Source organism: Lycorma delicatula, chromosome 1 (assembly GCF_047948215.1).
Source record: "Lycorma delicatula isolate Av1 chromosome 1, ASM4794821v1, whole genome shotgun sequence".
Taxonomy (NCBI): domain Eukaryota; kingdom Metazoa; phylum Arthropoda; class Insecta; order Hemiptera; family Fulgoridae; genus Lycorma; species Lycorma delicatula.
The window spans coordinates 354039159-354054571 of record NC_134455.1 but is presented as its reverse complement, the minus strand read 5'-3'; the positions used below and the strand labels follow the sequence as shown (position 1 = coordinate 354054571).

Sequence of the window (15413 nt, the reverse complement as noted above, 5' to 3'; positions counted from 1 at the left end):
TTTATTTGTGTGGACGATACACCGCACACATTCGTATGCACATTCGCTCGCTCATATCACATACACTCTTACACGCGCGCAAACAGAAAATTAAGAAAACATAACGCGTTTTTTTTGTAAAATTTTATTCTTTTGCAGCCTAAAAGAAAAAACACAAGGAATTAAATAAATATATAAGTAAAGTATTATTCTTACACTAATAATGTCACGTATTTATTACGTAAAAGTTTTTATTATGATTTGTTAAAAGTATTCACAATAAATATTTATTAAAAAAAAAATTTGTTGGCTTACCTGTTTTAGTTCATCTTCATTTAGTATATTGTCAGTTAAAAGTTTATTAAGTGTGTCTCTGCAGTTTTTTGCCTTTTGGGATTTTAATTTTAGCTTAAGATGACAGTAATTTTCAACCGCTGTTAAAGGTTTATTCCCCTCACATAAGTTGATAAAAATCGCAATTGTAACAACAAATATAATGGGTGAAAAACACCCCATTTTCTGAAAATATAAAACTAATTTAATTCATACTTATCTTCCAGTTTTAAATTTGCTAATACTAGCAACAAATAATACACAGCAACAATACACGCATATTTGTTCATTGGTGGCGGATAGAAATCCTACCTTCCTTATCATCGCAGCAATAGTTTGTGGTGGGGGTAAACAACTTGTCACTTGAGATCAGAACTCCAAGCGTAAAAAGTCGTGTTTACTTACTTTTCTAAAAACATTGTACACTTTTTTTGTATCCGATAACTGGATTTAATATTTTCATAATTGACGTGTCGATATAGAAAAGCTATTTTTTAATTAACTTTAAGTGAATTACTCGTAAATTTAATTTATTGTAATATAAGAATAAGCATATAACGTCGGCAAAAACCGGTAAAATCGGGAGAAGGAGAATTATACAAGTTTAATCAATATTTATAATTTATTATGAAATTAATAATAAGTTATTCTTAATATTTATAATTTTATGAAAAAAGAAACCGTAAAAGAACAAGCAAAAAATTTAAAACAAGTTCAGACTTGTTTCCAAAGCGACCGATGTATCCGTTAGATCCCTTCAGCGCAGTTTAAAGCAACAAGAACAATACGAAACTAGCGGAAGCTAATTCAGTACTCCTCGTAAAAAATGTTCCAAGGTAAAAGTTGAAAACTGATTTGGACGATTTCAACAAAGATGTTATTCGGAGGACGGTGAATGAGTTTCACTTTCGGCATGGAGAACACTCCTCTTTGGGAATCTTTGCTATTTGTAAGACGCAAATAACGTTTGAAGGGACAATTTGAGCTCTTCAAGTAGTCATGAAAAGTTTAGGCTTCAAAACAACAGAAAACCTTTGATCGAAAATGATGATGGAAGAGATAAAAGGTTGCATTATCTGCGCTCCATAACGCAATACAGAGAGGAAACTCGTCCAGTTATATATTCTTAATACGAAGGGTCAAATAGACCGATGGTTCTTTAGAAGGGCTGAAAGTTCCCGTTTCTAGAGTCGCAATGCGGGAGGAGAAGATGGTAAATCGAAAATGCTTCCTAATATTTAAGACTGATAAAAAAACGGGCGATTACCATGACGACTTGAATTTAAAAATAATTTTCAAAAATTGGTTGCGTTCTCAGCCCCAAATTCGAATTACAAAAAAAAATTATCTACTGGCTTATAAAAAAATAAGATGCCTTTTTCAATGAAATGTTCGAACCTCAATTTTATACGCTGATAAAACTACAAAAACTGCGATTTAAAACCTACAAAGTAGTTTCTTTGTTTGGTGAAAAAGGACATACTGTTGTCGAATTATCACTTTATCATCCTGACTTAAATGCTATTAAGAATGTCATGTATTAAAAAGTATATTGCCTAAAAGAATGTAACATTCAGTTTAGAAGACACAATAGAAATGGCAAAAGAAACATTTAGAGAAATAAATGTAAACTTCTGGATTGCAGTTTTTAAAACTTGTGAAAAATTGTGCCAAATTACTTGAACTTGAACCGAATTAGACGAAATTTCCGAGCGTTTTATTGTAAAATTACATGAAACTGGTTTCCTTTCCGACAGTTCCATGTTCGAGAAGGATGACGAAAAGGAGGACATACTGAGTGAAGTTCTAGCGTAACTTGGAAAGACATTAAATATCGTTTTCTGTTAGGTAAAGTGTTAATTTAATGAGCCTAGTAAATATTATTTATGGAACCAATTTGGAAATGGTGTAATATTATCATGTGATTCATTTCGGAATTACGGTAAGTCGTTGGTTTTTTAATAAGTTAATTTTTTACATTACTATTAGCATAATGATCATAATATTTTGTAATGATTTTTTTTTTATTCCGCTGACAAATTAGATTCTATTGACAACAAATGAGTTAAGATGTTTGAGATTATTTATTGCGTATGTTTTGTGTAATATGTTTGATTTGCATATAGTGTCGCTAATTGTGTACTTGATTCTGAAAAAAAATCATGAATTATTGTCACCATTCACGATCATATAGCTAAATATAGAACTAAAACTATGCATAGTCAAGACAAGCTTTTTTACTGAAGTAAATTTATAATTAGCTACTGAAGCGTAATATATTAGGGTCATAAGGAACTTTGGCGAAGGCAAAATTATGGAGCCGAGTGTTTTTAACATTCGGCTTTAAGATTGTAGATGAAGGTTTGCTCTCTGTATTTCTCTCTGCAAACTGAAACTCTCTTTGTTACTGGATGAGACAACTAAGAGTTCGCGCAGCTCATACACCACCACTCGCCACACAAACTGCACTAAACTAAAAGAATTGTTTTATATAGATGGAGGATTATCACATCTTGTATGTACGAGGTATGTTCGGAAAGTAAGGTTACATCGCGTCTGTAGCTCCAAGGGAAATTTTACTTTTTAAAGTTACTATTCCTGCGTGAAAGGGAGGTCCAAGTGAAGAGGCCAAGCCTACGTGGGGCTCAGTAGCTTTATTGGTTACGTCAGAATCGTCGTAACATGTTCAACATGAACCCGGAAATTCCTGATCCCGCCGAGTGTGAAGTGCGAGCCCTCATCCGATATCTCGCTAGTAATGAAAAGCACATCAAGATCTATCGCGAAATTGTTTTTGTTTACGCCAATGCGATTCACGTGACAAAGTAACAAAGCTGTGTAGCTTGATACTGATTGTAGAACAAACAATCATGATGAACAGAGGATTAGAAGACGATTTTGAGATATGACTTTGTTAAGAAACTCGAAGACTGATTCGCGAAGTTTTTTTGACTGTGAACAAACTTCATGAAATGTGTCCAGAAATCGGTCAAACTGTGTTGTATGAAACGGTAATCAACAACTTGAATTTTTGCAAACTGTGTCACGCGGTTGGTAATTTATGGAGATATAAGATTCTTTACAAAAGATTATATATGGAATGGAATGCAAAGTTGGCGGGAGTTTATTACTCCCTACTTATCGCAGAACCTGGACAGAGTCCCTTGCTGTTGGATGATTCTAATCGGGCTTGTTTTTTTTTAAAAGGGTTATTTTATATCGCGGGTCTAATTTTTCAAGTTTTGTGTATTATTATTTTAGTGAATTTAAGACGGATTTAGTTGCATTCCAAAAGATTATATACCACGCGTAAGGATGATGAACAAGAGTGGTGAGCTGATGACGAGGGAGGGACTTAACTTATGGAGAAATTACTTCTAAGATCTGGTTAGTCCTGTGGAAGAAGAGGAAGAGGACAAGAGAATGATTTTTGAGGAACCTCAACCTCTGGTGGAAGAATCAATTAGAAAAGACAGTAGTGGTTGCAGTTAAAAGGATTCAAAATAAGAAGACACCAGGAACCGACAACATAAGAGTAGAATTACTAAAATATGGCTGTGAGACATTTGTAGATGCTGTATATAGGAAGATTATCTCAAGGTGTGGTGGGAGGAGAAGCTGCACAAGGAGTGGAGAGAATCCATAATGTACTCAACTCATGTCCAATATTCAAGAAAGGAAGTCGGAAAACAGGAATTATTAGCAGTTGTTGCATTGAGAATTCAGTGTGTAAAGGAGGGTGGATGGAAAGAAAACAGACTGTTTTGAGATGGAAACTGGTATCGGCAGTAATATATTTCCCCAACCATCTTTAATCTGGCACTGGAAAAGGTAATAAAGAAGATTGCAGCAATGGATAATAGTATGTACTGGCACAATGGTGAAAATTCTGGCGTTTGCGAATGATGTGGTGATGGTGGGAAAAGATGTGGTGGATTAAGGATTAAAGAGTTGGTTAGGATCCTAGGGAGGAAGGCAATGAGGGTTAGACTGCAGTTCTGATAGGAATAAAATCCAGGGTTTCGATGGAATCACGGTGAAACTCGTTGTCCATTCTGTCGGAATTTGGGTCGGTACTTTGACTAGAATTTCTAATATGATGCTCTTTGCTGGCTATTTCCGTTTGCTGGAAAAAGTGTTCTAAAATGACTGTTTAAATGTGTGACAAGGACCCCACTGTGAGCTCCTCTTATAGGCCTTTAACGGTCCTACTAATTACTGGAAAAGTTTGAGAAGGTATGTTCGTATTACTGATAGATTCAATTCTAGAAAGTTGTTGGATGATTAGTGTGGTTTCCATCCAGGCAGGGGCACGGAAGATGCTATTCTTAAGGTTATGAACATTGTTTCTTCAAATGAGTCTAAGTATATCTTAGGCACCTTTTTCGAGTTATCAGGGACTTTTAATAATTTGTGGTAGCTCTGTCCTATTTCAGTTCCAGAAGTGAGATTGTACGCAGAATGAGCTGAATGTATTACATAATTATTTTAGCAATCGAGACGGCATCTCAGAAGTAGGAAACACGCTATCTAAAGATTATCCGCTGGGTGGGTTGTTGAATTCGATTCTTTGATGCGGTTGAGGTTATCCAGGGGATGCCGCGTCATCGCGTATACGGATTATGGATTTTTCTGGTTAAAAGAGATTCGAGAAATGAGATCGAATTTAAGGCAGCCCAGGCTTGCAAGATATTCCAGTTGAGAAGTTTGCAACATAAGATGGTGTTTAGCCCAGAGAAAACAAGAATGATGTTACTCAAAATCAGACTAGTTGTTACACGACGACCTCGTGTATCAATGGCAGGTCATTGAATGGCTAGGTCGCCCAGGTCGACGCCGGCGTCCAGTATGATGGATTTAACAGTAAACACTGACGATACAGTGGTGAGGGTCTCCAACAGGAAGGTGGAAGTCATTGAAACTAGCAGTGAAAGGGATCTCACAGAAGGAACGGATATGAATCACATTCTGAAGACCACTATCAGATGGTAGTACTTTGTCACCGATACACAAACACCAAAAAAGAAATTGAGTCAGTGAGAGAGCGAGGGATGTGGAAATTGTGATGAAACAGCTGTACGCATTATCGCATCCCAGTTTTATAGGGGTATGCAGTAGTGGTGATCTGTTGTCACAGATAGAGGAGGGTGTACCAGAAGAGGAAGTCCCGAATCTCGTTATCAGAAGGTAATCAGGAGTGTGCTTTAAAAATTGTGAGGAGGTAAAAGGGGGGTCCATCTTTGCAGCAAGTGGTGATATTTTAGCCACATATGACTTAGCGGAGGATGACAGGACAATCCATGGTAGAAAACTGCTGGACGGGGTCGCCCATGCTAGGCTGGTGGCAATCTAAGCTGAAGAGGGGTCAGCTGGTAGTGGAACAAGGCCTACCAGAAATGTTGATAGGGGATATCGAAGAAGATATCCAGGGCAGGGTGTACACGGTGGTAGTGGAGACTAGGGTTGGGGAGAGAATAGTTGCAGAAGACTTACACAGAGCTATAAAGAAAATGCAGAAGATTAATGTCGAGTTTAGATATATGGCTCAGTGGCAAACAAGGTAGGTGTACTTCTTGAGAAAATGCTAGAATACCATGGTAGAAGGAGTGGTGGTAAGAGAGTTGTGTGTCTGGACGAAGGGATAGCGTACGGGGTGGCGAGTAAAAGGCTGCAGCAGCCGACGGAGCCCACCAGTACACTTGTGATTAAGGCAGAGAGGGCTACGTATGCGGACCTCCTCAAAAAAGTCAAAAATGGTATGACCAAGGAAGAGATATGGGACATACTCTCCATTACGAGAGGTGGTGTTGAATTCTTGCATATGAAAGTGAGGGCCAACAAAGAAGCAGCTGTAGAGGTTCAGAAGGAGGTGTCGAGTAAACTAGAGGATGTGAATATCACAAGTGGGTCGCGTAGGAGAGGTCTCATTATCGTTAAGGAAGTGACAGAAGTGGTGCTTCTAAACTCTATCAATGAGGCCATTAGCAATAATGGAAAAATGGAGGATATGAGGATGACTTCCTTATACTCGGCCTTTGGTGTCACGAAGAGAGCCACAGTTGCGATGTCAACAGTGTCAGCGACGGCATTAGCGGTCAGGAGAAGAATTCGCGTGGGATGGACTCACTGCAGGGTGTTCCTGAGTACAGAGGAGTCATGGTGCTACAGGTGCTTCGAGATTGGGCACATGGCGGCCAGATGCAGTTGCCCTGACATGTCAGCATTTTGTCGTAACTGTGGGGGGGAAGGGCATCAGGACAAAGGGTGCAAGGTTATGGCGAAATGTTTGAGGTGTGGTGAAACTGGTCATCGGTAGCGCCTTTTGCGGTAAAAGAAATGCCTAGAGTTCTGCAGTTAAACACGAATAGGAATGCGGCATCACATGATGCGCTCCTGGAATTAGGAAGGCAGAAGGGAGCAGACCTTCTGTTAGTGTTAGTGTCTAAGCATAATTTGAGGAAGGTGGAGGAAGACGGCTGGACAGTCGATGGCCTGAGGAGTGCGGCGGTTTATGGGAGCGGTGTGCCGATCCTAACCACCGGTGAGATAAATGAATTCGTATGGATTGAGCTTCCAGACGTTGTGGTCTTTTCTGTTTACATTTTGCCGAACTCTGGTCTGGATGATCATGAACAATGCTTGGAGGATCTGGCCGGTCTGATTCACTCTCTTCGAAAGGATGTGTACTACATCCTTTCGAATCTTAACGCAAAGAACGTGATATGGGGAGTACATGTCACGGACCATAGAAGACAGATTCTGGTGGAGTATATAGCCGAGTTGGGTTTGGTCAATAATGAGATAGTGCCTACCCTGGTGAGAGTAAATGGATACTCGTTTGTGAATGCTACGTTTGTCTCGCAGAAGTTGGCAGAAGGGTCGTGGATGTGGGAGGTGCTCACTGAAGAGGAGTCGTTGAGCGACCATTTCTTTGTGTGGTTTGAGATTGGGGACTGTGGGTCTTATAGCGTGGCGGCTGACAACAAGAGATTATGTTCGAAAGAGAGCCTAGCTAGGCTTAAGAAGTTGGTGAAAGAGTGCCTTGGTCATCTGGAAAACATCTCCCCCAGCTACCTGACAAAGGTGGCATCAAAGGTAACAGAAGAATCTCTGGACCATAGAGGTCTGCAAAGAAAGAATATATATTGGTAGACTGCTCGGGTGGTGGAGGCGAGAAGATGCTGCATTGGGGCCAGGAGACAGCTACAGCGGGCCAGGAGAAGGGGTTATCCTCTCATAAGATAGGAGCTGGCCGTAAAAAGGAGCGCTTACAGGAGTGAAATACTAGACAGTAAGAAGAGAAAGTGGAGACAGCTCCTGGACAGGTTGGAGGATATACATACGGGGTGACGTCTTCAAAATCATAACTGGTAGAAGAAGGGCGTTACCCGTTCTTGCCGAGGAGGTTCTTAGGAACCAAATTGATGTTTTGTTCCCTAGAGGTGACCGGCCCATCTATAGAGAGATAGCTGCAGTGGATATTCCTGTATTTACAATGGGCGAGCCGCGATAGGCGGCAGGAAGACTGAAAGGTAAAAAGAGTCCCGGCTTCTACCGGGTTACTAACAAGGTTATGGCTGCAATGTTGGAAGTTGCTGCGGACCAAGTGCTGACGGCCTTAACTGAATACTCCTGTATGGTTGTTTGCCACTAGAATGGAAGGAGGCCAGGGTGGTTCTACTGAGGAAAGGTGGAGGAAAGGTAGGAGGGCCAGTTGGATACCGATCTCTTTGCCTGCTAAGTTGCCTAAGCAAACTCTTCAAGAAGCTGTCTCCGAGATAAAGTAGAACGGAAGGAAGGCCTTAGTGGATGTCAATATGGATTCAGAAGAGGGTGGACAACGGGCTAGGGCGATGAGGATTGTTGATGGGGCCGCAGCGGGGTTTTGGAGGACGAGATGCATCCCGGCGGTGGTGATGTTGGATGTCAAGAATGCATTCAACTCACTGCCGTTCGGGTGCATCATGGATGAGTTGATTCAGAGAGATATCAGCCCTTGCGCGAGTCCTTCAGGACTATTTAATTGGCAGAAGGATAGTTGGTGGTGCATAGGGTAAGGAGGTTACGACCAGTACGGAGCGCGGTGTCCTTCAGAGTTCGGTAATTGGACCGATCCTGTGGAACCTAGCAAATGATGGCATCCTCAGGTTATGGTATTCTGAGGGAGTTTCGGCTACCAGTTTTGCCGATGACGTCTCCATGGTATTAGTCGCCAGAACAGAAGAGGAGATAATCAGAAAAGGTGAACGGGCCATTCTATTGTTCGATAGATGGTTAGCGGGACACGGCCTTAGCCTCGCTGCAGAGAAAACGAAGCTGCTGATGATGGCCGGGAAAAGGCGACTCTTCCCCATCAGACTACAGGTAAGGGGGATCGTTATCGAGCCGGTCATAGAGCAAAATACCTGAGGATTTGACTTAAAAGCCTTGAGAGCCTTTCAAGATCTTGTGAGGGAGGCAGTCGACAAGGCAGGTAGAACAGTAACGGCTGTCTCAAGGCTCATGAGCAAGGTTGGCGGGCGAGCACATCAAAGAGGAGGATGGCGGCGATGGATCGATCCGTTGCCTTGTATGCCGTGCCAGTGTGGAAGAGGGCGTTGGGCACGAAAGTGGCCGTTCGGAGGCTTGCGGAGCTGCAGCGTCGACTGGCAATCGGCGTTGGTCTGGCTTACCAAATGGTCTCTATAGAGGCAGATCTGGTGATTGCTTCGCTCCCCCTATGGAGCTCTTGCCGGAAGAACAGGTGTGAAGAAGAGAAGGGATGACAAAGAGCACGGCCAGGAAGGTGACCACAGAGCGCTGACAGAAGAAATGGACTGGATCAGAGGTGGGTCTCTGAACGAAGAAGCTAATACCAGATATCAGGCCTTGGCTCAGACGTGAGCTTATCCAATTTTTATCGGAGCATGATACCTTTAATAGCTACCTATGCGGCAGGAGGAGAAAGCTGCCAGTATTGTGGAGAGCGGGATACGGCATAACATACTGTCATCCAGTGCTCAAGGTGGGAGGAAGACAGGATGATGATGCGAACGCGGTTGGAAGAGGTTACCGCACATAATATAGTGGAGGTAATGCTTCATGCTGAGCCCAACTGGTCAATAATCAGTAAGATAATAGGGAACATCATCCGAAAGAAGACCCTGGAGGAAGTGGAAGATGGGTGATGGGTGATGGGTGATGGGTGTTAGCGTTACGGCAGGGAGAACAGCCCCATTCAGGAGAGGTGAGATGCTACGGCGTCCCACCTTCAGTGATTGAACGGGAACTCCTGGGGTCCTTAGATGAGGAAAAGAAAGACCGAGACCCGGTCTGAGGCCCCGGTAGGGGACCCCGGATTAGAGGCAGGCTCTTATTAAAAAAACAGAGACCCAGCCAATGGGGGATGCTGTCAGGAACGGCATAGCAGGGTCTGAGCCAGGGCCTCCGAGGGGAGTAGAGGCAACTGGCACCCTCAAGGCCGTGTTATACGGGATCGTGGATCGGGCTTTGAGGGGAGGGTCATCAAATTAAGTATATCTCGCTGCAGAAGTATGTAGGTGTTTTCCTTGATGAGAATTTTCGATTCAACCAGCACTTTCATGTGCTGCCAAAAAGGTTTGTTCTGCTTTATTCGGTGTTCGGAGAACATTCCACGCCAACTGGGGGCTTAATTTCAAAAACCGTACGTGTTTTATATAAGGATCTATGAGAAGCTATAATTCTGCATATCTGCGCTTATTGAATGAGATACAAATTTTACAGGAATATTTTGTTGAGAGCCCAGCGTCTCATCAATTGGTGCCTATAGGACTGTATCTAGAGAGGCGGTCCATGTTACGTCTAGTATTAAACTCATTGATATCCTTGCGACTGAGTGCCAATTACGTTATGATACCAAGAAGGTAGGCCAACTTATCTCTGGGCACATAAAAGAAATAGACGACCAAGGTTTCCATTTATGGCAGGTCAAGTTGACTGAATTGTTCGATGGCCGTTACATGCATATTTTTCCTGGTGTGAGAAGTATGCCGGTAGTTAGGTGGATTTCCTCTAATTGACATATTTCGTAGTTTCTTTCAAGACATAATTTATTTCGAGATAAATCGGCGAAATTTGGTTTGATTAATTGAGGCTTGTATCCGGAGTGTAGGACCATTGATGATGTCCACCATGTCTTATATGTCTGCCCCAGGTACAAAGCTGAACGTACGAAAGTAACTAAAGAGCTCGCAAGGATCAATTTTAATTTTGATCTGCAAGTTAATTGGAAAACCGAAAGGGAATGGATCATAGTTACTGGCTTTCTCAGATTCTTAGCCCTGCGGAGGACGGCTGAGAAGATTTGATGCTGTTATAAATGTATAAATAGAATAGAATCCTGGGACGCTAAGTCCCTGTCGCCTGTATGCTTACTTTGCCAAGATAGGCGTTTTGGAAACGAGCCGCGGTTAGCTGAGATATTCGCTGTTAGGATGAGAATGGAAGTGTGGAGAACTCTATGTGGATCTGCGGTGTGGGGGGTGTAGGCACTGACCTCACTCCCGAAAGCGTACTAGAGCAGAGAGAGATAGGGTTTGTCTTCATTAAACGCTTATTAAATTTGTGAATCTCTTTCTCAATTTTTGAGTAAATCAGGAGGACTCTGAGTAAATTGAATTGTAGGACAAAATTGACATTGTTGCGATCAACAATATTTTGTTGGTATAAGGATAGTATTTCTGATGTTTAAATGATTTCAGTGTGTAGTCTGATTTAAGTTAAATATGAACGAAGGAGGTGGTGTGGCGACCGGGATCGTCACAAGGCGGGTGTCCTCCCCTACGGGGGTCAGGATGCGAGTAATCCGGAGAACACGGAGTTTATGGTGATATCAATGGAAGAGGAGGGAGGTACTGATAATTCTGTTAATTTTGAGGATATGACAATAAAAAGGTAGGATCTTTCAAATATTTGGGAAGCACAGTGAATTGATATGGGTGCGTACTTAGAGTATCAATAAAATGGAGAGAAAACTAATAGTCTTCGAAAATACAGTCCTAAGGAAGACTTTTGGAGTGTAGAAAGATGGTAACTTCAAGAAAATATTGAGATAAGGGAACTGTATAGTGAAGTAGATATTGTGGCAATCATAAAGATCAGAAGAATACAATGGCTTGGAGATTTACTCTGACGTAGAAGAGACATCATTAGTGAAGTTTATGAAAAAGAACCCCAGGGTACATGTTCTCTGGGAAGACCTAAACTTAGAGATGTTTTAATGTTGGCTGTAGATATTAGTGTGGCTAATGACAGTGAGGCAATGAACCGACTTCGGTTCCAATAGCCGGCACGGTAAGACAAGGTGCGCGCCGTGGGTAAATGTTAAGAAAGATTAAAATATTAAGAGAAGAACACAAAACAGATCGATTCATTGTGCTCAGGAGTTTCTCGACCTTGGCTATGTTGTGACTGGAGATGAAATCTGGGCGGCTCACTACTCATCTGAATCCAAAAAACAATTTATGCAATGCAGCATACTGGTTCCCGTCTCCAAAAAAATATCAAACTGCAACAGTCTGAGAAAAAAATCTTGATGACATTTTTCTGAGATCAGAATGGGATTTTGCTTATCGATTTTTGACCCTAAGTCAATCTATAAATTCCTAAAGATAGTGCGATACCTCCGAAAGCTTTGTCGGGCTACTCAAAATAAAATAAGAAGGCAGCTGACAAAGGAATGTGTCTGTTGCACGATAACGCTCGTCCCCACATCCCACGCAAAACTGTCGATCTTCTGAACAGTTTTGTTCGGAATATTCTGAACCATTCTGTCCATAGTCCTGACCTGGCACCAAGTGACTTTTTTCTTTTTGCCCATTACGAAGATCATATGGGTGGAAAACGCTTTTCAACTGACGAAGAAGTGAAGAGGTGATTGGCGGCAGGGACGTTATGACACAGGAATACGAAAGTTAATATCTCGGCTGACCAAACACTTGGAACTAAATAGCGGTTACGTAGAAAATTAATGTATACGTGTGTAATACGTTATGTAAATTTAATTAAGGAATACGCATTTTTTTTTTTTTTTTGTAAAATGTTGTAACCTTACTTTCCGAACATATCTCGTAATATGAATTTACAGTCGTGCATGAATATGAACTGCAGTCCTGCAGATCAGCAGACACGGGATATTATTAGTTCAAAACAACGAATTCTTGAACTGTTGAACCAAGTATTTTTTTACTTTTATTATTATTTACTACTAGTAGCTGTAATATCTAACGGTTTTTATTATTTTCTAGTTATTTTATTATCTTTATTAGTTTCTATTATTCGGAAGGGGGCGACCAAGATCAAAATTCCAAAAATGTTTCATACGAAAATCGTCTCAAATTTCATTTGATTTCAATACGTTATAAAAGATTTCCCAGTGATTAAAATGTATTTTACAACAATGCATTCACAAAAAAAATCAGACAAAATATACCGTCAAAAAGGAAATGGACCCTACTTGAAATTTTGAAAAGTTTTCTAATGACAGTTTTTAAAATACTATTTTTTTAAATTTCTTACTTTCTTGGCATCATAGTTCTACTAAGAGCTATGCTGCAAGAAGAAAGTTTGGTAATCAGTCAAAGAATGAGATATGGGTTTTTTGCATTCTCGATGTCTCTGACCCCCCAAAAAAAATTGGGGTAATGTTCATATGTGTATTGGCTTAATAACTTTTTACTGGATAAATAGATTTTATAGAATTTTGCACAGAGACTCCTGTATGTGTGGGACAATTTTTTGGCAAACGTTTGGAGTCAATATCTTCAGGAGGTGGGGTAGATGTTTTTTCGGGGTCAATTTTCTCAAAATTTTGCAAATATATCCCACATTCCACTTTATGTTAAGCTCTATATATGCATACATGACCGGCAAAGTGAAACACATAAAGTAAGAAAATTATGAATCCAGAAAAACTGAAAATTGTTTTTAAGCATAAAAGTTAGAAACATTACAAAAATAAGTAAATTATTTTAAATGTGTAACTTAATAGTAGCAATTTACAATTTTAATTGAGAGAAGTATAATTTTTATAACGTAAGTATTTTAATTTCATTCTGAAGATGGTGCTGCCAAAATTCATAACTACTGTTTCTAATAAATTCAAACTCAAAATTCGTTTATAAAAATAAATAAATTAATGAAATCCTAAAACTAGACGAACATTTGTATTGTTTAACAATTACTGAATTACATTTTTGTAATCATTCATTTATACTGAATTTATTTTGTAATAGACAAAATAAATAACCTTCAAAATAAACATTATTTTTAGATTTCTAATTGTTGTTGTTATATTATTACTGAGTGTTTTACAAAATCATTGTGCTCTAGTTAAAATAAAAAAAGTTAAAATAATTATAGCTCTAGTTTCTTTATATTATTTTTTTTTAAAAGATAAACAATGAACAATGTGTGTGTATGTGTATATATGTATATATATATATATATATATATATATATATTACTTATTTTATTACATCAGCCAAAGTACAGAATAAATGAAGTGTAGGATGAATTACCTTACTTATTCCACTATGTATTCAGGAGCGCTTTTGCGATTTACTCGCATCATCAGCTGCATGATATATTCATCTCAAATTACATTACAAACTTCGTAAAATATAATAACTTATCATGCATTTATTTTTTTTATTTAAAGTTTTTTAATCTTCTATTTTAAACTTTTATCTGTTAATTTAAAAATTAAACAAAATTAAAAAATTAATTAAAATTAACATTAAAAATTAAATTGTAAAAGTTTTTTTTTTACATATTTAAAAATATGATGTCAAGGCATAAAATCAAATTAAATTCAAATAAAAATAATTTTAAGTAGAGCACTTAAGTATGTTGTACATTTAACTGAACTTATTTTATTATACTGCAGTACAGTAAACTTTCTTACTTTGCAGTATAAAGTAAGTTCAGTTAAATAGACAACATGCATAGTTACTTTATTTAAAATTATCTTTATTTGATTTTGATTTAATTTTTTTATTTTAATTTGATTTTATGCCTTGATGTCATATTTTTACATATGTAAAAAAAAAACTTTTACAACTTAATATTTAACTTTAATTAATTTTTCATATTTTTAAATTTTATTTAATTTTTAATTTAACTGAATAAAAGTTTAAAATAATAAAAAGATTAAAGGTTTTAAATTTTAAATAAAATAAATAAATGTATGATATGTTATTATATTTTACGAAGTTTGTAATGTAATTTGAGATGAACGTATAATGTAGCTGATGATGCGAGTAAATCACAAAAATGCTCCTGCATATATAGTGGAATAAGGTAATTCATCCTACTTTATTTATTCTGTACTTTGATTGACCTAATAAAATAAATATATTTATATGTATTATAGACGAATATGGTTCTTAAAAGAATTGATTTAAAAATATATATATATGTGTGTGTATGTGTATGTATGTAAAAATGCAGTATATTCTACTCACAAAAAAGTATAACTTCATCCACCAGTTGCAAGATTATTCTATAAAGAAATATTAACTAGGAAACATATACAAATGCAATCAATCGCAACTGTTTAACACAGAATGAATAATATTTTGCAACAGCAGTTTATATAGGTGCTCTCATATGGTAGTAATGTAAACACATATTGCAGGAGCATATATAATGACGCACAATTTATCAGTTGTTCATGCACCAATGACAGTGTAATTTTTTTTTCACATTATACCTGATTTCCAAAAAAAGATTCTTAATACCATGATACATAATTAATTGTTGACTACAACTAAATGCAATTCAAAAATGTAAATTTTTGGAATTACCAAACCTTAAAAAGAGAAAAACAACATACTACTAAATTTTTTATGATCATGATATGTTTTTAATTATAACCAAGAATAGAATAATAGCCAGGAGAGTATCAAGAAGCCATCTGTGTTAAAATATAACTGGAATGGCTAGACCTCAAGCTACGTGCTTCAAGTATGGCAAATTAATTTCTAACCCTCACTACCATCCTGATATAATTAAATGCTTAAAAAATGGAAAATTTCTGCTGCTGATGGCATACATTTATTCATAGTCTACATATTTAAGTG

At 38.4% G+C, this 15413-nt stretch overlaps 1 protein-coding gene across 1 annotated transcript in view; it reads right to left on the bottom strand.

Moving 5' to 3' along the window:
- Nucleotides 1-14929, bottom strand: part of LOC142334470 (uncharacterized) — a 712180-nt gene extending 697251 nt beyond the window's left edge. Inside the window, exons 1-2 of the mRNA XM_075382526.1 lie at nucleotides 14796-14929; nucleotides 295-498 (exon numbers count right to left, since the gene is read on the bottom strand). Of these exons, the coding sequence (XP_075238641.1) occupies nucleotides 295-498; nucleotides 14796-14813 (222 nt within the window). The 5' untranslated portion in view covers nucleotides 14814-14929. The remainder of the gene's footprint in view (nucleotides 1-294; nucleotides 499-14795) is intronic.
- Nucleotides 14930-15413: the final 484 nt, after the last annotated feature.